This window comes from Coloeus monedula, assembly GCF_965178545.1.
Source record: "Coloeus monedula genome assembly, chromosome: 7".
NCBI lineage: Eukaryota > Metazoa > Chordata > Aves > Passeriformes > Corvidae > Coloeus > Coloeus monedula.
Window position 1 is genome coordinate 5,664,325 of NC_138787.1, and position 23,540 is coordinate 5,687,864.

At 38.9% G+C, this 23,540-nt stretch overlaps 1 protein-coding gene across 8 annotated transcripts in view; it reads right to left on the reverse strand.

Moving 5' to 3' along the window:
* PCNT (pericentrin) overlaps nt 1–23,540 on the reverse strand; it is a 74,210-nt gene that overhangs the window by 49,133 nt on the left and 1,537 nt on the right. For 5 of the 8 annotated variants that reach the window (XR_014226577.1, XM_082285182.1, XM_082285183.1 and 2 more), the window contains exons 2-18: nt 19,585–19,782; nt 17,986–18,036; nt 16,973–17,152; nt 16,075–16,218; nt 13,563–13,727; nt 10,802–13,273; nt 10,624–10,716; nt 10,229–10,405; nt 9,034–9,289; nt 7,129–7,187; nt 6,778–6,952; nt 6,034–6,170; nt 5,390–5,501; nt 2,466–2,730; nt 2,166–2,253; nt 1,402–1,618; nt 270–508 (exon numbers count right to left, since the gene is read on the reverse strand). Coding sequence is in view for 7 of the 8 variants with exons in the window: in XM_082285182.1 (XP_082141308.1) it covers nt 270–508; nt 1,402–1,618; nt 2,166–2,253; nt 2,466–2,730; nt 5,390–5,501; nt 6,034–6,170; nt 6,778–6,952; nt 7,129–7,187; nt 9,034–9,289; nt 10,229–10,405; nt 10,624–10,716; nt 10,802–13,273; nt 13,563–13,727; nt 16,075–16,218; nt 16,973–17,152; nt 17,986–18,036; nt 19,585–19,782 (5,028 nt within the window). In the remaining variant the exon portion in view is untranslated. The remainder of the gene's footprint in view (nt 1–269; nt 509–1,401; nt 1,619–2,165; nt 2,254–2,465; nt 2,731–5,389; nt 5,502–6,033; nt 6,171–6,777; nt 6,953–7,128; nt 7,188–9,033; nt 9,290–10,228; nt 10,406–10,623; nt 10,717–10,801; nt 13,274–13,562; nt 13,728–16,074; nt 16,219–16,972; nt 17,153–17,985; nt 18,037–19,584; nt 19,783–23,540) is intronic. The other 3 variants (XM_082285184.1, XM_082285185.1, XM_082285187.1) reach the window with 3 other exon arrangements.

Below are 23,540 nucleotides of genomic sequence, written 5' to 3' on the forward strand. Positions count from 1 at the left end.
ATCCTCAGATGGAACAGCTGATTTAACATGTAAGAGTGACGGTAGCAGGTATGATTCTCTCAACTCTAAGACTTTGAGGTACAAGAGTTACACCAAAGCAGAAGTGTATTCCAACATTTGTGTCTATCCAGGCAAATCCATTTAAAGCTTTAGCTACTATCCCAAACCAGGGACTTTTAAAGGCAAGTGCTGCCTCTCCCTCCCTTGGCCTTCCCACCAGATTGGAACTTGCCCAACTCTACACAAAACATTTCTGTAGTACAAATTACCTTTTCCATTTCTTCTTTCAGATGCTTTTCATTCTGGTCAGAAACACCTTTTTGTTTTATAATCTCTTCCTTTAAGTGCCTTATTTCCTCTGAGAGCTCTGCAATATGCTGTTTCTCAGAGCTGGAGAGAGAGAGCTTGGCTTTGTGCTCTTCCTCCAGCACAGACACTTGCCCAGCCACCTCCACCTCAACCTGACGTGCTGCATCTTGAGCACTCTGGAGACGCAGTTTGGTGATTTCTGGAAAGAAAAAAAAAAATAAAAGAAAAATCCAAGCCAGACAATAAAACAACACACTGAAATTTATTTTATTTTAACAGCTCCTATTAATGCACAGAAATAAAGCTGAATGTTGTCAGCTGTGCAATTTATCAGTAGCCATGCTAACTACAAGACAAGGAGAACCCCTTAGCTGGATGATTTTATATTCTGTTCCATTTTATTACCACTTTGGGAATCTACCAGTATCAACACACACAATAATCATAAAACCTATGGCAAGACCTCCCTCCTGATCTGCAACAGCCAGAGGAGCAGACTTTCTTTCTGGGCAATGTATTATCAGATTTACGGAAGTTTAATCTCCTCTTTTGTACATACTATTTACACAAGGCATTTCCCCAAAAGTCAGATGGGACAAATCTCTAAACATTACAATTTAAGCTGTTTTGATACTCTGTCTAGTAGTAAAAATAAATAATTGAAGATAAGAAATATAAGTGCAAATTAAAAAAGCTCTACTAATCCTTTTAACCAACATACAGTGGAATATAATTATAACCATGCGTGTTAAATTAGCTAACTAAGTTACCTACTGTTAGTCCAAATGTTTGTATGACAGTGCCCTTCTAGGCATCAAAAATGGAAACCTGATCAACTCCTTTTAGCAAATGCTCCACAGTTCTGGTAGTTTTTACTAGAGAATAAACAACTTCAGGTCACCACATTTTTGGAACTGCATCTCAACACACCCGTAAGTGCTTGATGAAAGGGATTAGCATCTGTTAAATGTTCCCCATAGTTTAGGGTAAATGAATAAGTTGAAAACTTCTTCAGATAAACCTGTTTAAAGAAAAATATAAGCCACACAAGCAGCTTAATCTTTTCCTTCCCAGTATGTCAGACAATCCTACCTTTAGAATGTTCTTCTGAAAGTTGGGCACGGAGCTGCTTGAGTTCTAAACAATGCTTTCTTTTCATGGCCTCAGTTTCTGTTACATATTTGTCTGACAGATCCATCTTTATTTTCATCAGGTCCTCTTTATACTGAAGTGCAAGGGAGGATCTTAAGGAATCCAGTTCTTGCCTGTGTTGTTCTGTAAGCTGTAGCTGCAAACAGGCAAGTTCTTCCTACAGAAATAATGGGTTAGGAAGAGATCTTTAGCTTCTAAGAAACCATTATGAGAATCTTTCAATGAGACAAAGGAAAATTCCTTTTCCAAACTCTTAGTCAACTTGAAACAAGTTGAGCAAAGATGTTGAGATCTTCAGTTACAGCAAGGTGCATGAAAATAGGGGCATAAATGAAAGAAGGGCCACAAGAGCATCTTGGCTTGAAGAGAACAAGGACAAGGACAATTACTACCAGAACTACAGAAAAGAGAAACACCATGAATTCTGCACCTGTGTAGAAGAACTGCTAAGCTCCTTACTCAGCACAAGATAACCCAAACAGCGCATAAAATTACAGAGCACCGTTTCAGCTGTTCTGCTCTACAGCCTCTCTGAGGCTGAGAGCTATTTAAAGTCAGTAATTTACAACATTCTTGTCAAAAATAATTAAACCCTACTAAACATCTGAAATTAATTGACACTTTGTAAGAGCTAGGAATCGACTTCAGTTTTCATACATGTCATGTAAAGAACAGTAGAACTTTTAATATATCAAAAATCCTACCTGTTGTTGTTCGAGCTGTTGATTTAGCTGACCAAGTGCAACACTTCTCTCTTTCTCAGCAGTCTCTTCAAAAACTGTGACAGAAGAACTGAGAAAAGGGTTTTAAAGTTTAAGACTGTGATACGTCATGAATTAAGTTAAATGAACTTGATGATTTATGACGTAGTACTGAAAGTAGGCAAAGAACAACTGTAACAACTGCTCAGTCCCAATAGGTTTCATGCTAACATCATCATTTATGTTAAAGAAAAATAAATGGAAGCATGCTGTCATAAAATAAAAGGAAAAAGAAAAGATCACCTGATGTCCCCTGCTTGATCTTGACTCATTTCCAACTCTGACAGTGAATAGTTCTTCAGTTCTCGAAGTCTCTGATGCAACAAACTCAATTCTTCTTTGTAGTTTTCTTCAGCAACAATTAACTTGTTTTCAAAATAAAGTCTTAGTTGTTCCAATTCAGCTTCATGCTCCCTGTTTCTCTGCTGACGCTGCTGTTCAAACTCCTGTTTTAAACACTCTATTTCTTTTACCTGTGATGCTCGAGCCAGGAGCTGCTCTTTTAGCTCTGGAACAGAGGCAAAACCAACACAAGCACTAAGAATACATATGTTTAGGCTAAGTCATTCCGTGAAGATTAGATTTAGTTGCCCCAAATGTCAGTGGTTTAGGAATGGCATTCCCCCATTAATACTTCCATTAAAAACACCACGGGCCACTCCCTTCTCAATGGGAGTCACAAAAGGCAGAGATCACAGGTTGAGGTAAGAACCATTTACTGGAAATAGCAATGAGATAAGAAAAATGAACTTCTGAAAGACAAAAATTCCTTCCTCTGAAGACATTCTCAGTTACACTGCATTCAGAGAAACCATCCCCATGCTATGAATCAAAATCACCAACACACTGTTAACTCTCCTCATTTGCTTGCAGTCCAGCACAAGGCTGGTAATATGCAGAGTCCTGCACTATTGCTTAATCTTCACACCTGCTTGCTGTCGTAGCACCCAGAAGCAATAAATTATTCAAGAACATTTAATTTGCTCCAGGCAAAACCATCCGAACAAAACCAGCTTGAGCGTAAACTGCGCAGAAAACGAAAAATCACAGGAAAGAAAATAAAATCAATTCTGGATTACTTTAATGATGGTTTGCTACCCATTGTGTGCTCAGAGGCTGAACTGACTGGATTAAAAGAATCAACCAATAAAACAGGAATGCAGTAGAAAGCAGCTACCAAGGCAAGTTCAGCAAGCTGCCCTCCTTCCAGAGAGTGAGAACAATGACCAGCATTGCAGCCTTTTCATTAGCCCTTTGAGAGCTTTCTTCCCCACCTTCTGTATTAAAGCAGCAGTAATGTTTTGGGAAGTTAAAAGGTAGGAAAAAAATCTCAAGAAAGGTAAGTTTTCCCAAAAGCTCAACTTTCCAAACAATTCAAGTTAGTCAAATCCCCACAGAATCAACTGAGAGGGAACTACGTTTAAAGAAGAAGGAATTCGGAGAAGTTCCTTGAAAAGAAACTACTTGCCTGGAGAAAAGCAGTTGCTTACGTTACACAAGAGAAACTTAAGAAACGATGGAAACAGAGGATGCCATCCAGGAGCAACACAACTGATTGTTACAATGTGGTTTTGTGTAGAAAACCAGAAAACGCACTTGTGGCATGAAAAAATTCTCACAGTGAACATGTAAACAGAACAAGTAAGAGAAGAAGTGTTCAAGGCCAGGTTGGATGGGGCTTGGATATTGGAAGGTGTCCCTACCCATGACAGGGGGTTGGAATGAGATGATCTTTAAGGTCCCTTCCAACCCAAAGCACTCCATGATCTCATGATTCTCTGAAGTAAGTCCATGGCTCAAGTTTGCTTCCAAAGGGAAAAGAGGCCAGGCACGGGCACCAGAGGAACCAAGTGACAAGAAGGGACAAGTAACAGCATCAGTGCAATATGCAAGGCAAGGCCAAACTGACAAGGGTAGGTTTTGCCTAACCACCAAAGTCTACTGGCACAAAATTAATGCAAAAAAGTGTTTTATTGTTTTGAACTGGCAGGTCATTCTTACACGGGAGCAGCAATCCCATCATCCAGCTGCCATGATTTGAATCCTACCATCAACCCAAATGCATGGTCAAATCATCACTCAAATGAAGAACAGCAGAGTAAAACAAAACACCTTTAAGATCTCACACACCAAAAGAGATCCTCACCTAGACCATGGGCCTGCATTCTGGTCTCACCATCTTCAAGAAAGAAGAAACAGAAAGGGTTTCAAAGAATGGGAATGTGAGTGATTAGAAACATGGAAAGACATGTGAGATGTTAAAGATTAGGGCTACAGAGAAGAATTCCAGCAAATACTATGAAGTCCTATGTGCTATAATTCTGTAATATCACAACAAAAAGATTAAATATTCAAGGTAAAGTCTGCCTAGATAGAAAACATTACTTATATATTGTATGACCAAACCAAACCAATTCTCACAAAACCCTAATACACTTCAAAAGCTACCTACAGTTATGTTATTCAGAAAATCTGAAATAGTATTTGAAGTATGTTACATGTGCCTCCTGTTCTAACTACCCCAGCTGAAGTCAAGAACCTCATGTTACAGTCTCAACACAAGGACAACACTGGCAGAGTCATGGTCTCTACGGGCTTTTTTTCCCAGAAGCTCCTTAATGTGTTGTACATGTCCGTGCACACACATCTAAGACATGTTATATTTTATTTCAAAAGTGTATGCCATCTCCAACCACTACACTGCAAAACTGGGTGTTTTATTTAATATACCTGGGTCTTGAAACAGAAATACAAATAGGAGCATTTTGTTGCACTGACCAGCATTTTCTCCAGTTTTTAATTACATTATTATAATTACATTATACGTATAATATGTTATAATTACATTATACTTAATTTGACATTTCAATAAAAAACCTTTGGTTTTCACTGATGACTTTTATAGTGTGCAGGAAGGGAGTGGGAAGGGAAAGGAAAAGCACAGGAGTAAGCTTTTCCCCATGGTCATACCGTGCTTTTTGACACTGCAGGACCTGTCATCTGACACTGACTCACCTCCATCTAGAAAGAGATCATTGAGCTACAACCCACTGACACTGTGGCCTCCCTGTGTGTTTCTGGTACATAGCTGAAGTATTTTATGTCGATAATGTGTACTTCTGTATGAAGAAGAGGCAAAAATTAAAGTGTGTCAGTTTTGAACATACCACTTAGCTCTTGTCGATTTGCTCGGGTACTGTCAAGCTGAGACCAAAGCTGCCTGATTTCTTCTTGTGACTGAGCCTTGAGCTGTTCATGCTTGACCTGAAGTTGGTCCAGCTACAAAAAACGTGTTAAAAACAAACAAAAAAAACCCCACCACAACTTGTTAAACAATTTTGTTCTCAGGGCTTATTTTACATGCAAGAAAGACTTCTGTCAGAAATAGGTGGAAACAGTGACAACACCACTCTCAGCTCCTGACAGTACCAGAGATACTGAGTAGCAGCATCTCTTAACTATTACACCTACTCCTCTGAGATGGAAGAATTAGTTCCTGATGCCACAATTATCCTCACTGGCAAAAAATAAAGGATTAGCCAGATAAAAACAAAATGTGAGAACCAGCGAAGTAGGAATATAAATGCAGAGGAAGAGATGGCACCAAATGGAACAAAGGCAACTGCATTCCAAAGGTTTTGAACTCCTATGGAAACTCCCAGAGTATTTACCTGCTTCATGAGATGTATGAAGCTTTTTCAGTAACGTCCCTAAATACAAACAGGTCACCCAAATGATATGCACACGGTCTAGTTTTTTGTTATAGAAAGAGTAATCAACTACTCTAAACAGCTAAAAAAATGTAATTTACCTCCTTCTGAAGATCCTGTTCTTTTTCTTGGCTTTTCATCTTTATCTCTTCTAGGAGTTGGTTATACTCAGCCTGCAGCTGTTGTTGTAATTTTGTGATGGCTAACTGGTGTTGCCTCTCCAATTCTATACATTTCACTAAAGATAAAAATTAGTTCTGTTACTCCATCATCCCGGTTAATGAATAACCTGTAAAACTTCTGTGCAACAAAAATAGAAATGCATGTCTCTAGCTTAAACACTAGCTTTCAGGGAATCATAGATTTGCTTGAATAGTAAAGTATTTGAAAGTGAAACATTTCCATGACCTGCTTCCTAGTTCTCTGCATCCCACACTGTTAGTTAGCCAAGAGACTACCAGTTTGTGGAACTTTTGTTCCATTAAGCCTTAACTATTCACAATCCAAATGCAATTTTTTGTTAGAAAAAGCTCCTATTAATACTAATCATGGTTTTGATTAACTTGGCAACTGTCAAAACTGGTTTTCAGCTGGAAATAAAACAGCACCTCCCTTTAACATTCGCCTCACATCTCATACTCTCTGGAAAGAAAAATGTAACAATGCTATTCAAGTTTTAAACAATTTTTCATTTACAACCTGTTGTCTAGACAGTCTCATGCCGTCATCCCAGTTTTTAAATAAGGCTACATAAATGCTTGTTGTATTTGCTTTTATATATGTTGTAAAATCACTTAGCTGTCACTGCTCAATAAAACAGCTGCCTCCCAGACCATGGTACATACTTTTAGATTGTGCGTTCTCAACAGAAAGAAGTCCCAGCTCTGCTTTGACTTTTTCCAAATGCATTTCCAGAGACTTCTGCAGTGCGATCATCTCAGTCTGATGTTTTTCAGACAGCTCTTCACACACGTTTTTTAAATGTGTATCAGACTCTAATTCCCAGTCCCTTTTGAGGGTCTACGAGAATAAGACATGCATTATATTAAAGCAAACACGTTGAGTAAATTAATAAACTTCTTTCTCCATTTATTTGTCCTTTACAATAAATGTATAGCAGGTCTGGGACTTGTACCAGATCTTGTTTTCAGAAAGAGACTTTATTTTTTTTCTTGTATGAAGAACAGAATTTGTACCTCTAATGCCTGGATATGTGTCTCTTCCATTTCCAATTCTATTTTCTTTCTCTGGTCAACTGTGAAATAAAATACTTATTAATAAATTTACATAAAATATTATTAAATGAAAAGTAGAAATATGGATGAGATTACAATTTTCAAACTCAGGACTTAAATGGGCAAGCCTAGAGCAGGGTAAGGTGCTGGGTTCTATCCACACCTGCTGTTACATTACTCACTAATTCACTTTCATTTTAGAAAACAAACATTCTAGAACTTACAGCTGCAAAGACAACCCAGAAAGTAAACTTCAGTTTAATTAGTAAAGCCTGCTTAACTCTACAGAGAACATGATACTAAAAAGAAAAATAAAGATACAAATTCAAATGACTATTGATATTGATTTTAACATTTCACTGCACACCACTGTGAGCACAGAATCATCTCCAGAAAGACAGAATGAGTAGCAGGCAGCAGCAGCAGGTAGGAAACTTCAGATTTCTTCTACAAATGCCTAGGAAACAAGACTGCAAGACATGCCACCATCTGCTCAATTATCACTGACACCAATAGCTTTTTCCTTTCTAGCTCCTCCCTTGATTAATTCCAGCTTTGTGTTTGGCCCCTTTTTTGATTCACAGGAACCCTGTAAAGGCCCATCAGCCACCTTCCCAGAGCATCAAAGCACTGTTGCCTTGGCTTATTTATAATATTTAATAATTTATAATATGCAACCATTATTTTGAGTCTTTCTATGGGAAATGAAAACTTAGATATTAAATTGGTATAAAGTTACATTGGCAAAACACACCTTAACAGTGTTGGTATTAAGAACTGCACCATGACTTCCTCCTGCTCCCAAATCCCATTGTGCTATCAGTTCACTGCACTACTGGTGCTAACAAATGGTTTCCTACTTTTAGGTCATAAAGAAACATCCTTAAATGAATGTTCTCTTTCTCTTAGGAAAGGACAACTTCCCTAAGGAAGGAATGGTTTCTAAACCTTATTTCAGAGCTCAGAGGGGTGTGATGAGCACTGCAGAGTCTAGCTGGAGGTCTGCAACTAGCAGTGTTCATCTGAATACAAGGAAAAACTTCTCTACTGTGAGGGTGACAGAGCCCTGTAACAGGCTGCCCAGAGAGGTTGTGGAGCCTTTTTCTCTGCAAATAGTCAAAACATGCCTGGACACAATCCTGCACAAATTGCTCTGGGGGAACCTGCTCTAACAGGGGTTTGATGATCTCCAGAGAGCCCTTCCACCCCAAACAGCCTGCGATTCTGTAAATTTCTTCAGTGGAGTGCTGCAAGATTCGCCTTTCTCCAGAAATTCCTCAAGCTCTGCCATACAGGTCAAAAATGGTCTGACCTGGAAAGAGGCAAGTTTCCCAAACAATGCAAAGAGCACCATCAGCAGGCCTTCAGTACTATAAGGTACTACTGCCTTCTTGCTCATGCCACAATACAATGTTATATGAAATGCAGCTCAAAGGACACTCAGCTACAGGTTCTCTCTGAGCCTTTCAGTTCCTTCCCAACTCCTTCTTAACACTGAGAGGGAAAGCCAGGAAGCAGTCACATATCTTCTCAGAAAGACAACAGTAGCGCTGACTTAGGGCAAGAAAAACCCTGACAAAACATAAGGGATAAGAGCTCTACTCTTTGCACCGATCAAGTTCTTTAAGAGAAAGAATGAACTTTTTTTTTTTCTGAAAGAAAGTAGTTCAGTTTAGCACTAATTTACAGATGAAGAACAACTAAACTTAGGGCTGCACAACTTCACTTTCACATATAAAACATTCACTCTTGCCCATGGCAGTCCCACCCGTATTAGAGGCAACACCAGCTGTCATTCACAGGCCAGCGCTACACTAAGACAGGAACCTGTGCAGGAAGAAAATATTTATTCCCCAGTTTTAATACCTAGTTCTTGCTGATACTTGGACTTAAGATCTTCTTTTTCCTTCAGATACTGTTCTTTGATCTTCTCCCACTCCAGCTGGTGGCGGCTTTGCAGAATCGCTACCTCCTGAGCACGTTTGTCATTGAGCATCTCCCGCAGCTCCATGAGGGCAGTCTCCTTCTCTTTCCTCAAGTTGGACTGTGTAAGCTCCAGCTGAGAGGTGTGCATATTATTTAAGGTCAGGCGTAAAGCTTCCAGTTCAAGGCTGTGCAGTGTCTGCAGTAGAGGAAAAAAGGGTTTCTCCCTCCACTCTAATGAAATGTGCTTGCTCTTTTCATGACCAGTTTCACTTTTGACTGCTAAACATATCTAAGTTTTGCCCTTCTGTACTTGAAGAGTGTTTCTTTGTGGCAGGGACCCTTAAAGGAACCCTTAAAATAAGCTGTTATGAGATTTGAATGTTTACAGTGCAATGTAAAAGGCTTTCCTTACCTGCCTCTTCATCTCCTACAATATCCTGTATCTGTCCACTTCCTCACATCAGAGCAGAACACAACACCCCAGCCCTTCACTATCTATTGAAAGAATTCCTTTTGCTTGCTGATGATTATAACTTGTTAACAAAGTAAAGTTCTAAGTAATACTAGAAAGTAGAAATAAAATTCACCACTTCTCAGTTCTTAAGTAAACTAACCAGTGTACCAACAGGTTGTAATTAGACCTAACACTAGACATATTCTTTCCATTTCCACTTCACATTTAGTGGAAGTGTTCAAAAACCCAAGAAATATATAGAAGAAAAAGTCAGTTTTTCACACTTCAGCTTAGCAGGAAAGCATTCCTGATTGTACTAGTGGGATAATTAAAAACTGGGAGGGGCTTAATATCCTTTATAACATTTACTTGTTAAACTTGCCAAGATAAAAAATTACAAACTTGTTTTTTCTCTCTTAAAGCCATCAATTTAAACATCCAGTTTTCTTCAGAATTAACATTAAAATATAATTGCACTGAGGATTCTGGAGAACTCCCCTAAAAAATATCTACTACCACCCACCAAGAGAACACTCCTATTCCTTCGATTGCAGCACCACCTGAAAGAGCACACGTAATATCCACAAAAATTAAGGAGAAGGCTCCTTGATTTCTGTGTACGCTAGAGATCATCAACAGACAGGTAAATATTACATTAATCACTGTGTTTCCTGTTTTTACCTGGGATTGGAGCTGAGCTTGCTCATGCTCTGCTCTGTGTGTGGCTGCCATTTGCTGCCGGAGCTCATCTAAAAGGTGTCCCTGTTCTTCCTTGAGCTCAGCACGGAGTTTCTCCATTTCCTCTGCATGTTTAGCAGCCAGCTCAGAGATTTCACGATTGTGCTCTCGTTCATGCACCTGCAGAGAATACGCAGATGAAAAGCTTTCTTCAAAATAAGCTTGTTTACCCCTAATTATGGAACCAGAATTCTTCCCTCCTCCTGACACCAAATCAAAAGCACCATGGAAAAAAAAAACAATGAATAGAATTTTGCATCTCTAAAATGTTTACACTGCTTAAATGACAATGCAAAATGACTTCATTTTTCCAAAATAAACCCAGTTACAGCATGTACCTTTTTTATTACAGCAATCTCTTCCCTCCTTTTTTCTTCCAACTTCTGTTGTTCGTCCACTTTGTCTTTTATTTCAGCATTTAGCTCTTCTATCTGAAAACAGGCATACAAACATTTGCAATGGCTACCTTAAGCATTCTGAAATCCCATGACTCCTGCAGTTATCAGGGTTTCCTACCTCTCTCTTGTGTGTCAAACTCACTTCAGTTAACTCAGCAAGGCGCTGAGTCTCCATCTTATCCATTTCCTCTTTGTAATGCTTCTCCATCTTGGACTGAGCCTCCTGGGCAGCTTGGGCAGCCTGATAGGACTCCTGCAAACAAGCCTCAAGCTCCAAATTAGCCTTTTTCAACTGGGCGATTTCTTCAGTCAACTGGCTTTTTTCCTCATTGTATTGAGTAGTCTTTTCCTTTATTTCAGCAGCAAGTTTATCAATTTCTTGGTTGCTGAGGTTTATCCTGTCCTCACAGCTCAGTCTTTCACACTCCTGTATATCTTTGATGTTTTTCATTTCAGCATTAAGCTCATGGATGTTTTTTGCAAGGTCCTCAATGATGCTAGCATTCTCTGCTAGTGCTTTTTCTGCTTTCACTAGATCCTCCTCCACATTGGATAGTCTCTCTCTTAAGGCTGTTTTTTCCTTCAACAAAAGAGCTAAATTTTGTTCTTTATTATTGATTTCAGCTTTGAGCAACTCCTGTTCTTTTAGCAATGTCTCTTCAGATATGATTTTCTGACTGAGCAGCTCTGCTGTTCTCTGGTTTTTAACATTCTGAGCATTAAGCTGGCTTTGCATCCAATCCCTTTGGCTTTGCAAAGCAGCCAACTGATGGCCAAAAAGAGACTGCACTTCACTTGTCACAGAATCAGAAGCAGTTTTCTGCTCCTGAACATCTCTCACTAACTGCTCCTGACTTCGCAGCTGCATCATCAATGTGTCTCTTTCCTCCTGGAGGTCTTTCACCATTTCTAGCCAGGTAGAGGGGTTTGACACTTGTGTTAGAGATAGCTGGCCTCCATCCTCACCCTGCTGCTTTACTAGAAGCATGAGTTTATTTTCAAGTTCTTTCTCCTTCTCTATTTTCTGAAGAAGTTCTTTTTTGCAACAGATCCGTGCTTCACGTTCTTCCTCCAGTTTCTCATGCATATGAGAGAGCTCAGACATGGGTTTTTCCCAATTTCGAACAGCTTCTTGTGTGTCCTGATGAGGCATCTCTAAGGCTGACTCCTGATGAAGCTGTTCAGTTGGCTTCAGATATCTCTCTGCTAAACATGTCATCTCATCATCCTTTAAGTCACCATGGTCTCCAATTTTGTTTTGCTGCAGGGAACCATCTGACACAAACAAAACAAAGGCCTCTGCTCTCACCTCTGCCTCTTCAAAAATGTCTTGAGCCAAGCCACTAAGACATGTCCCCTCACCAAGGCTAGAGTATAATGGAGGAGATAAAAAATCTCTGCTGGGTTCTAGGAGCACACTGTTGTCTAACCCATACCTATTGCATCTGCCCTCTTCAATGGCACAGCCTTCTGAAGAGCTGGACACATAGGACTCTTCTGGAGTTTCTGAGGAAATGAGGTATTTAGCCAATATACCTTCATCACCACTGAAGAGCCCTAGTTCTGACAAGGGTTCTTTGGTCAGGTTCTCCCCTTCACGACTTCCACTATCCTTCATGATCTCTGAATTCCTAGTTTGTTCTAACTGATCCCCTGAGGGGTCATGCTGGAATTCCAGTTCTCCATGCACTGGCTCATCTCTACCTTCCAACTGGTGTTCTTTGTCCCACATCTCCTCAAGACCCGCTCCCCGCAACTGAGACATCCCTGATAAAGTCTGGTTTCCCCTCAATTTCAATAGCTTTTTATTGGAGACAATCTCTCCATCACACTTTTGCCTTACATCTATACTTTTTTCAGCCTCATAAAGTCGCTTTTCATTCAATTCCTGGATGTACAAATTCAGTTTCTGAATCTCTTCATTCAAGGACTGTTTTTCTTGTTTATATCGCTCAGCTTTCTTAGCTTGCTCTTCTGCATCAGAAAGTTGATACTTAAGGCCATCAATTAAATCCTTGTATTTAGCTTCTAGTTCAGATTTTTCCCTCTGAAAGTCTTCCTGCTGGTTTTCAAGTTTCTTCCTCAAATTTTCTTTACTAATTTCAGATTCTTGAAGACTTATATTTAAGTCAATTATTATGCCATTCAAGTTCTGAATGTGTTCTTCAGAATTCAAGGCACAGAGTTCTTTTTTTAACTGTTCAAGTTCATTTTTATATTTCAAAATAATTTCTTCTTCATAGACCTGCTTGGCTTCAGCAATTTCTCTTCTGTGGCACCTCTCCAGCTCATTCCTCAAGTTATCCAACTGTCTGCAAATGTCCTTCTCATGACTGATTTTCAGTTCTTCAATACGTTGCTGTTCTTTCACTTTGGATAAAGCTATTTCTTTTTTAAATTCTGTTATTTCTGAGTCCCGCAGAGAAAGTGTGTGCTGAAGTATAGACAAGCCAGATCTTTCAGATGTCAGTAGATCTTGAAGACTTTTAATAAATTGTTCTTTTCCATCTATGCTTTTGTGTAGCTCTTGCATTGTACCTTTCATATCCTCTTCCATTTGAGCAAGCAGAATTTCTTTATCTTTGGTATTCTTAAAAATAAAACATTACATACAAAATATGCCATGATTTCATTTCCTTAAGCCTCATGCTTCTAATTTACATTCATAAATAACAATGTTTGAGTTTAAGGTTTCTATTTATAGCAGTACATTCTTAAAGGAAACCAGACCTTAAGCTGTTTCTTAATGAATGTTAGTCATCACAATCTCTATGAATTTCTATATAAAAATACTTTTTTCATGGTTATGTCACTATACAGATTCAAATTATCACCAAATTTGAAATAAATTTATATTAGAACAAAAGGTACGTTTTTACCTTTTGAGAAGACTCCAGCTGTACTTCCAGGTCATGTGCTTTCTCACGCAGCACCTCCAAGTGTGCATTTTGCTCTCTGAGACAATCCTGAAACAAGCACACTTTCTGCTGGACTTCTAATCCTTCATTTTTCTTGAGACTCTTACTCCTCAGTATCTCAGTAACCTGGACACATAAAATGTACTCACAGTCAGGAGAAAGTTAATATCCAAACAACTCATACACAAGACTCACTGTAAGCATAAAATACACTGTATTTACAGATTTACCCTACATTTTTCATTCTCAAGGAATAAAAATCATCCTAAAAAGGCAGACAACACTCGTCACGTTTTAGATACTACTACTTACTGCAAAGATGCAAATGTTAGATAATTCATCTCCATGGAGAATTATCTAACATTATGAACCTATAAATCTAACATAATGAATCATACTGAATTCCTGCAATATGAAGCAGAACTTCCAATGGTCTGGACATGCCATTAAGAGAACAGAAACCAATCTTCCCTGCAAAGGATTTATAGATCATTACTAAAGGTTGGTTTACTTCCTCTCCACATCCCTTCAAATAAAAGGAAAACATTTCCCCCATCAGAGTAATATAAAATACATTTTATTTATTTTTAACATATTTTTCTCGAGATGTTGCAAAAATCAAGGAAGAATATGTAAGACAGTATTAGTGCTTTCATCTGTTTTCAAAGTTGATGTACTTCCACAATGTGCATCCTCTAACCAGACTTATTTAGAATATGCCTGAAATGCTATTTAGAGGCTTTATCTTTGTCTTTCAATGGCTTATGGTACAAATCCCAAACACCAGTTGAGTAGCCTTCACTTTTACCACATTTTGCTGTTGCAACCGGAATTGCAGATAGAAAGCAGTATTTTTTGTTATTTTACAAAATTTCATTTAGCAGACAGTTTACTTTCAGGGCATAAGCAACTCCTTTAAGATAATTCCTGGACTAAAAAGTCTCAGTTTTTATTCAAAAAATTTTTTTAAACTCCTTCCTATCCAGACCTTTAAGATATGTAATCCCACATAGGGAAATTCTATCCTGCAAACCTGAAACAGTAACTACACAGAAATATTTCTCTTTGTAATATACAAGGCTCCAAGGACAGCAAATGCGTAGGTTCAGAGACAACTGCCACTAGAACACTGAGCATGACCAAAAAAGAATAAAGCACTTTTTAAAATGCATTTTAAAGCAGAGAAAGACTGCAGTACATCTCATTATCCAGGGATTAGCTCCGTGATCACCCTGTTGCACTGAAGCAGGTTCCTATGTGTCACAGGGGCTGCTTCAACCATGTTCAGGTTATTTTACATTTCTTTCTTGGAGCCAAGTCACATTACCTCAGCACAGCAAGTTTCTGCCTAACAGCTGAGATGTTCCAGTTGCCCAAGCAGAAACTCAGAGATTTATCTGGCAAAGGACAAATGATGACATGCAAACCAAAATTATGTAGCAACAGGCCACAAACCACTTGTGGCAGGACATTACCCTACCACAGAAGGGCTTATCTTCTCTGCCTATCAGCTGGTGCAATAGCTCAGGGCATCTTCCCCCCTCACATAAATTTGCTAATTGGTGAAATATCTCAAGTCGGACTTCGTCTGGTGGTGAGATATTTCTGGCACTGTGGAGGTGGCATTCCCAGCTGACAATAACATCTCGCCTTGGGAGCGAGATTGAAGGAAGATAAGCTTGAATTTCTGACTCACAGACACTAAACTACAAACTATAAAAACTACACCAAACTTTCACAAAGCAGAAGTCTTCTGCACGCTCCCTGGAAATGTGTGGGGCTCTTCCCCAAAGATGGGATGCCACTTTTTGGTTACTCTCTCAGGGGTTGAGTGAAAGGAACCTGTGCACCCCATCATCAGCTCAGTGGTAAGTTACATTAACTCCTAATCTATCCTATTTATTTGCTAGCTGTAATATAGGAACTTTTATGTCGTGCAGTGTTTTATGTAATCTACTAGTAGTTCTTTGTTTTAAGCTGCGTAGTAAGTAACTCTAAGACCATTTGTCTGTCAATCTTCTGTCTATTCAATAAATAACTAATTTTATAATAGACCTGATCTGCCATTCTTAAGAACTTGTGAGCCAGCGTGGTTTAGGTGTGCATCACCTGAATTTAAGGGCTGCCAAAAAGCTGAACCTAAGGCAGGGCTTGTCTAATGCTTCCACTCAATCCATAACACCACTAACAACATTGTGTAAAATTCCCTAACAAGGGTTTAAGTGATGAACAAAGAAGTGCAATGACCTCCCAAAACATTATACAAGCAAGTGGAAAATATGAGGCTATATTTCCAGGACTTCTCCGTAGCAACCAGGAAAAAAAACCCTGCCTCGCCCTGAAATAATTTTCACTGCTGTATTACAAACTGAACTATGAAGAGCTACATCATCAGCTCAATATTTATACATTCATAGTCTGAAGTTGTTCTTGTGGTCTCTGTAAGGATATGCAAATTGGAGGAGAGGCACACCTGATGTAACTGGAGCTGTAAATCATGGATCTGACCAGCCACATGTGAAGCTTCTTCCTGTAGCTCATCCCGGTCTTTCTTGGCCTGTTGAAGGCAGGTTGTTAGCTTCCTGATGATTTCATTCTGCTCTTGAACCGTAGTTTCCTACAAGGGTCACAAGAAGTGCACTTCTAACATTAAAATATTCTTAACATATTTGGAAACAAGTAGGTTTTCTTAAAGCAAAGTTGTTACAGAGTCTGTAGATACATTTCAGTTTAAACCAACTTAAACCAAAGAAATCTTTGTGTCCAAAGACAATGGAAGAGGAGCCTTAAACTGATCTCAGAGACGACAAACCTAATCAAAAGTGATTTTAAAAGCAAATTATGGGATACCAGCAATGAAACTGGTATTTTTACTTCCAAATTTGTAGCTCTTACTGATGTAAAAAGCAATCAAGTTTTCAAAAAGGATATAATGAATATTTAGTACCCCCTAAATTGCTTCCTACCTGCCAGCAATTCCCTTCAGTCATGTGAAAGGAAGTTAATGAGATGGGATACATTAATCCTATTTTATGTTAATCACATTTATCTTTTCCATTTATTTCTCACCAACAAGAAATGTCTTTGTTTCCCCAATCCTAGAATGATAAAAAGAACATATAAAGGGGAAAGTAACTAGTCTTAGGAAGCACCTGGTAACAACTCACCTTTACAAAGAGCTGCTAGAGAAAGGGAATTCAAAATATTATTTTTTCATATTCTGGAAGAGGATGCTGCTTTTTGCAGTACATGTTAGCAAGGTGAAGTACTTCTCACAAGTAAAACAATAGGTTTTTGAGTCTTGTGGCCTAAATATTTTTAGGATTAAAATAAGGTAGTACTATCCCATTATCCAATTCTATGAAACTTACCTGAAGCTGCATAGAATCATTGTACTGGGTGAGCTGATCCTGCAGCTCATCCATCTGCACAGTGAGTCTTTCCACTGCTTCCTGTTTCTCCAGCAGTCTGCTCTCCAGCTCAGCTATCCTCGCCTGACACATCTGAGCATCAGCCTCGCTGTATTCTGCAGCAGAATTTATCCTATCTTTCTTTATAAAAGAAAAAAAAAAATCATTTATTCACTAAAAGCACCATTTCTGGTTTGTGATTAGTCTGAAAACAAATTCAGCTTCAAGGTTAAGTCCTGAGCAAATTCTACTTTAAAAGTAATTCAACACAGGGACTTTGTATCTAATAGAAACATTATATATATAAAGTCCTTAATGCTTAAAAATTTCAAATTAAAAATGATCATAGATAATACTTTTTCATGATACTTTAAGGCACAAAAGTAAAGTAAGAGTGTTGTGATTCTATAGCACCAAATGGTGGCAATATGCCATTTTGGCGTGCATTGGGATTTAAATACCTCCAGTTGTGAGGAAGGAGGCAGAATACTACCAATTTAAACAAAGCTTTTACATCCATCTGTGCTGACTGGAGAACAGTCCACCCACAGGAGAAACAACAATATAAAGCTCTTGAATTAAAATTAACTTTCTGTGGTCTCTTAGGAGTAACATTGTTACAATCATCACAGAGGATACAGTCTTTTGTATTTTATTTTAAATACTTTTTGGTTATATTGTATGAAACAATTAAGAATGAACCTATGTATCAATTGGAAACATGAAACACATCCGAATTTCTCTTGGCAAAGTCTATGATTTTAAAAAACCCAATTTTCTTAGCAACCAATTTTCACAGCCAGTAAATGTACATACAGAGAAACGCCTGTTTTATATCATAAAATAGTGAAATCGCATCAGATTTATCATATTTGATAACAATGTCCAATTAATAATTTTAGCAACCAATTATCACAGTTGTCTTTCAGCTCTATCCAGCAACTTTTACTAAAGATACATCCTTTCACACTTACTTCAGTTGCATGATTATCCAGTGGCTCCCAGCTAGACAAATCAGTGCTGCCCTGGTAAATAAATAAAGTAAACACTACATCATAGCTATTTTAAATAAAAATAAGGAAAAACAGAATTATTTTGGAAACACCTTAAGCATGAGCCAGAAAGGTCTGTGTTGTGAGAGACTGACTTTATACTAAACGCAGCTGGTCTTTCATGGTGAAATGAACTAAACTGCAAAAAACAAACGAACAAAATTATTATAATGTCTACTTAAATTTAGGGCTAAGCCACAACACTGATTCAATGTTGGATCCTCTGCTGTTGTAGCTGGCAAAAATTTGAGCAATCTTTAATCTACTAGTAAAAATTAGTAAACTGACAGGAGATTATTTAACAAACATGCTAAAACCATTCAGGCAATCACAAAAGCAACACATTCTTCTGCCACACAGATTTAACATAGCTTGATACCTTGAAAGATGTTTCCCTCTCACTAAATTCACAAGACCAGGATGATGATAGCATTATTTGGAAAATGCAGCCCACAGCTCTCCCTGTGTTTTGAATGTTCTTGAAGTAGTTCCCAATGATTACTGTCTCCCTGGAGGTACCCTCTCCAGATAACCTAGAATTCCAGTTGCTTTACAAACCAGCTATTTTGACAAAAGCTGCTTAGCAGCAGTAAGTGATTTTTGTTTGTTTTGTTAATTTAAGTTCACATGAATGTAGAAAGGACACTGCTGTGGCTGAGTGACAAAACACTATGTTTTTCCTCAGAGCAGACACTCGTGTGTAGCTTCATAGAAGCCTTTGCAATGAAAACATTATGTTGAAGATATCCTGAAAGCATCAGGGATACCCTCACAACAGAAAGCAGGATAACACATGCAAATTTTATCCCCCATCACTGCAGGTTTGCAAACACACTAGGTTGATGCTGTTGTGGTATGTTGTGAAAACACATCAACATCTGGAGAGATGCTTTTGGTGCAGAAGGCACCAGCTCCCCAAAATTCTTTCCACAGAGAACATGACTACCTTCAGAGAGTCATCAGTACAAAAATACTGAAATACATCAGACACAAGCAGAGTCTTAAACAAATCTGTGGAAATAACATCTATGCTGGCTTTACAATGGCTACTAAGAGCTTGCTAGAATAAATTATCATTTTTCATAAAACATTAAGCATATTTGAGCCAGCCAAGTGATACAAAAACAAATTAATGCTGTGCATTATAAGGTCCTGGCAGTATTTCATCTATTGATCTCCCAATCCAGATTTGCCATTTCATGAAGTCACAGCCACGTAACTGTAAGCCTGTCCAAAGAGAAGTCCATGGCAGTGAAAAGTTAGAGACTTTAATTTAGCAGGCTAATGGCTCACTGGGAATAACAGCTGCCTAGGCCATACCATGGAGATGTCTTACTCAGTAAATGAGATCACTGCAAAAGAGTGAACTATTACAAGTGAAAATACACCAGCTGACTTACCTCCCAAGGGCAGCTAGTGGCCAGTGCCAGTGAGCTAACAGTCAACTGAGTAAAACGACCACGAGGAACACTTGCTACCTGCAGACAGAGTGGAACGAAGGCAAGGAATAGTAAGATTTACCTGTGTCTCAGTTGTTGCCTCCGGTAGGTTGGTGTCTTCAGCCTGACACTCTACGCCCTTCCCAGCATCTCTGGCTGCTACTGGGTGCTCTTCCTTCGGAAGGTCATGCGCGTGGACAGCCGAGCCCTTCCTCTTCGCCGCCTTTTTCTGCGACTGCGAGATGTTGCCCTTTGCTTTTCGCTGTCTGAAGTAAGCAAACTGTGCAGGAAAGATTGCAGGAGGTACAGGGAAAGGTAAGCAAGGAAAAAGTAGCAGGACCACAAGATTAACACAGTCATGACTGATAGAGTTCCTGTCTTGATAAAATACATACATCTGCAGAAAAACTGCTTTATCTGCCTACTTTCCACACATTCACAACATACCGGAGAATTGTGCCATTAAGCAACAAACCTCACACCAGCACTAACGGCTCATTTCCATACTAGAATCAAAGTTTTACTCAGTGAAACTTTGTGTGTCAATGATAATCCAAAACTACAGCAAGACAAATTAGTAAAGGAACCAGTTGTCAATATACTAGAAGCATTAGGAAAAAATAATAATTGAGCAATATTTCTGCAAGACCAGCAAAAACAAGAACCCCCTTGTCATGGCGCCAAAACCAGCACACCCCTACAAATACATCTAAACAGGTCTTAGCCAGCGTAAGCTTTGAGGTGAGGATTCACTTCCGTTAATTTTAATGCTCCTTCCCTGCCACCCCCCTAAGAGAACACAGCAAAACTTCCTCGCCAGAAAGCAGCCTCCAGTACATAAATAGAAAATCAATTAAGCCAGGTCATTTTAATTTCTTCTGTTGAAGAATCAGATGCTCTACTTTATCAGGCTATCACAGCTCTACAAAGCCCCAGGGACTTGTAAAGAATGTCACTGACAATTTATTACCCAACTCTCCCTAGCACCTTAAACAGCTTAAAAAGGATTATTGTTATTTTCAACTCTAGTATTGTGTTTAGGCAGCATTTCCAAATAACATCTCTCCCACAGCATAAATCCAGACACCCTTCTCATAAGGGAAAAGCCTTCTTCAAGGTTAAAACCACATACTATCAAGTGCAGTGTTAAATCCTTGTGATGAGATAAAACAGTTAGTTAACTGATACCTGGATGTAAACATCACTCCCAAGTACTACCTGCAATACATATGAAAATCCACTCCTTGACAGCTTGATTTTCCTGTGAAACAGCCATCTTGCAGAAAAATCTTGTCCCATTCTTCTCAGTTTGTGAAAAGGACCTAGTTCAGTCCCCACTCCTTATAGGAACTTCTACCTGACAGCTTCGCTACTCAACAGGTGCACAGTTACACATCTGCTACACCCAGCAGACCATTTAAAAGGTATATTTGCAGAAAGACATTGATTCCTTACCAGCTGATAAAATCCTTATGTACAAATAACTTATTTTTAAGATTATCTTACATAATTGCTACAGTTAGTAATACTGAAATGCAGATGAAATGAAGATTTCCAGCCTTGTGCCTTTCATAATAACCAAAATGAACAGACCATAAAGCAGCAGTGAAACACAAATACTGTCCTCTGAAATCAGGGGTCAACTCCAGCACTTACTGATGGCAATGTATGTCAAAAATAGCTATGGCACTAATTAACCTGATAACATGGGGACACCAGGCAGGAGGAAACCTGCGGAAAAACGGAGAGTAGAGGAAACTGCTGAAGCAGGAAAAAAGGGAAAACAGGAGTAAAACAAGCAGAAAAGATGAAAGGCAGAGAGAGTGGGCACTACAGAGAGCAGTTACTGATTCATGAAGTGAGACCAAGTATTTCACATTAAAATACTAAAACGTGGCATGACTGAACACCTAAACAGTATGAATTGTTAAATGCACAGGTCAAAGAAAACAAAACTTATTTTGTCCCATTCACATGCACTAAACATATAAAATCATAGTACATACCATGCAAAAGTATCTAACTACACCACAATATCATGAAACAACTGGACTTGGTGGAGTGGCTGGATTCAAACATGCTCCGGATTTATGGGAAAGGTTGTATTTTGAGTAATATCGGGTTTCCAAAGCCTTTCATCAGCTACATAAATTTTAGTGCCATTGTCAGAATCTCAAATTTACAGACAGCCATCCAACATGAAGTAGTGAGTGTGAATGTGAAGAAAGCAAGACACAACTGCCTCTGCCCCATCACAATGAGGTCCTATCATGCCCCTTTTGATTGACTTAACTATCCTTTTGCTTTCTAGAAGCACATGAAAAGGTAAAAGCTTTTCTTTTCGCCAAGATGTAGAATTGCCACAGGAACCCTGAGAGCACTGTCCTCTACAGCATCCCAAGCAGCTGTTGTAACACAAGAACACCTTTCTACAGGCACCAATGCACTGCAACCTCATTTCAGCAGGACCAGTCAGTTGAAAGTTGATGTATTACTTTTTGTGCTTCAGAAATTAGTACCAAAACCAACACCCAGAGAAAATGGAACAGAGCAGAAAACCACATCAGCACCAAACACAAACAGGTTGTTCAAATAAACCTTAGTCCAGCTCTTGGATACAGCAAACACAAGCAACAACTGCTCTTAGACAAAACCCAGAAATATTTTCTAGATCTTCCTCAAAATGATGAGGCAGGAAAACTTCCTGGAAAACCTGAACTAATTTTTCAGCTTCTAACTGTAAAATGGAGGTGGAGCAAAACTTCTTACACCTGAGGTATGGCACAGAGAGCCCTGCAACTAGAGGCACGGGTGGCCAACATGCAGACTAATTAACGCAAGGTAGAAAAAAAACCAAGGACAAAAAACCAGCACTGAATAGTTAGGCTTGTTCCGTTTCTCAGTTACTACCCTGGCTATCAGTATTGCATTTACTAGAAACAGGAATCCGAGGTACCTGATACAGTCAGTACTTAGCTGCCAATTACAATCTCCAATTAATACAACAACTGGCATTATCATTATTATTAGGTGATAACTCAAATGCATCTCAACAATGGAATTTTTATTCTTATACGAAAAAGAATAATGCAAATGCTGGTTTGAAAAGGAAAATGTTTAAATCACATTTCTTTGCCAAGTCATTGCTTAGCAGACTAAAATCTAAGGATGCTAAAGATAAAGTAAGTCATTTTTTGGAAGGTGAGGCAAAAAGCCCTCAAGAGTTCACACCTCCAGACTGAAGCAGTATCAAACTGCAGTTACATCACTGCACAGGTTGCTACAACAGAGGCCGCTCACATACAAACCAGCCTCGCTGCCGTCCTCTGCTGTCAGGAGCACCTGTGCAGTGATGTGTAGAGACAGTTCAGGAAGATCTGATGGACACTGAACACTTCTGTGTCAGACCAGAGATGGCATCACCTTAAGCTGCTCTAGGCTGCACCACAGGAAGGAAAACCTGTTCTTGCCCATGGTTCTTCCTCCCTTTCAAAACTACACTGTATCCATGAGGAGGGAAGCACAAAGAAAACTAGAAATAAGAATAAAAAAGGGGAAATGTTATCTGGGTGGCTTTTGGAAGCTGCCTAGTGCCTACAGTCTGCCAGCCAAGGAATGGATCTCTGTGACATTTTAACCAGCAGAGGAAGCACTACATCTATCTCTGCATCTCTAAAACCCTTCCTCTCCTCTCAGCATACTATATGATACCATGCAGTAACAACATTGATGGGTCTGCTAATAACGTTGGGGTTTTTTTTAATGGGAAGAGAGAGATTTAGCACACAGTATAAAAAACAGTAAATGCAACAGTGGCTCTGCAGGTATAACTCGAAACATAAGACAAGTCCCTGCTTTTTTTTTTAATGGCAAAGAACAGTTTTCCAACAAGTGGGAACTAATAACTTATTTAAGCTAAGTCTGTCACATTTTTCTAATCATAAACAGGTCCTGCACCTGGAACTAATTTATGTTAACAGAAATGTTAACACAGGTCATGCCACACTAAGGTAACCTTTTTTCAACCTGAAGAACTCC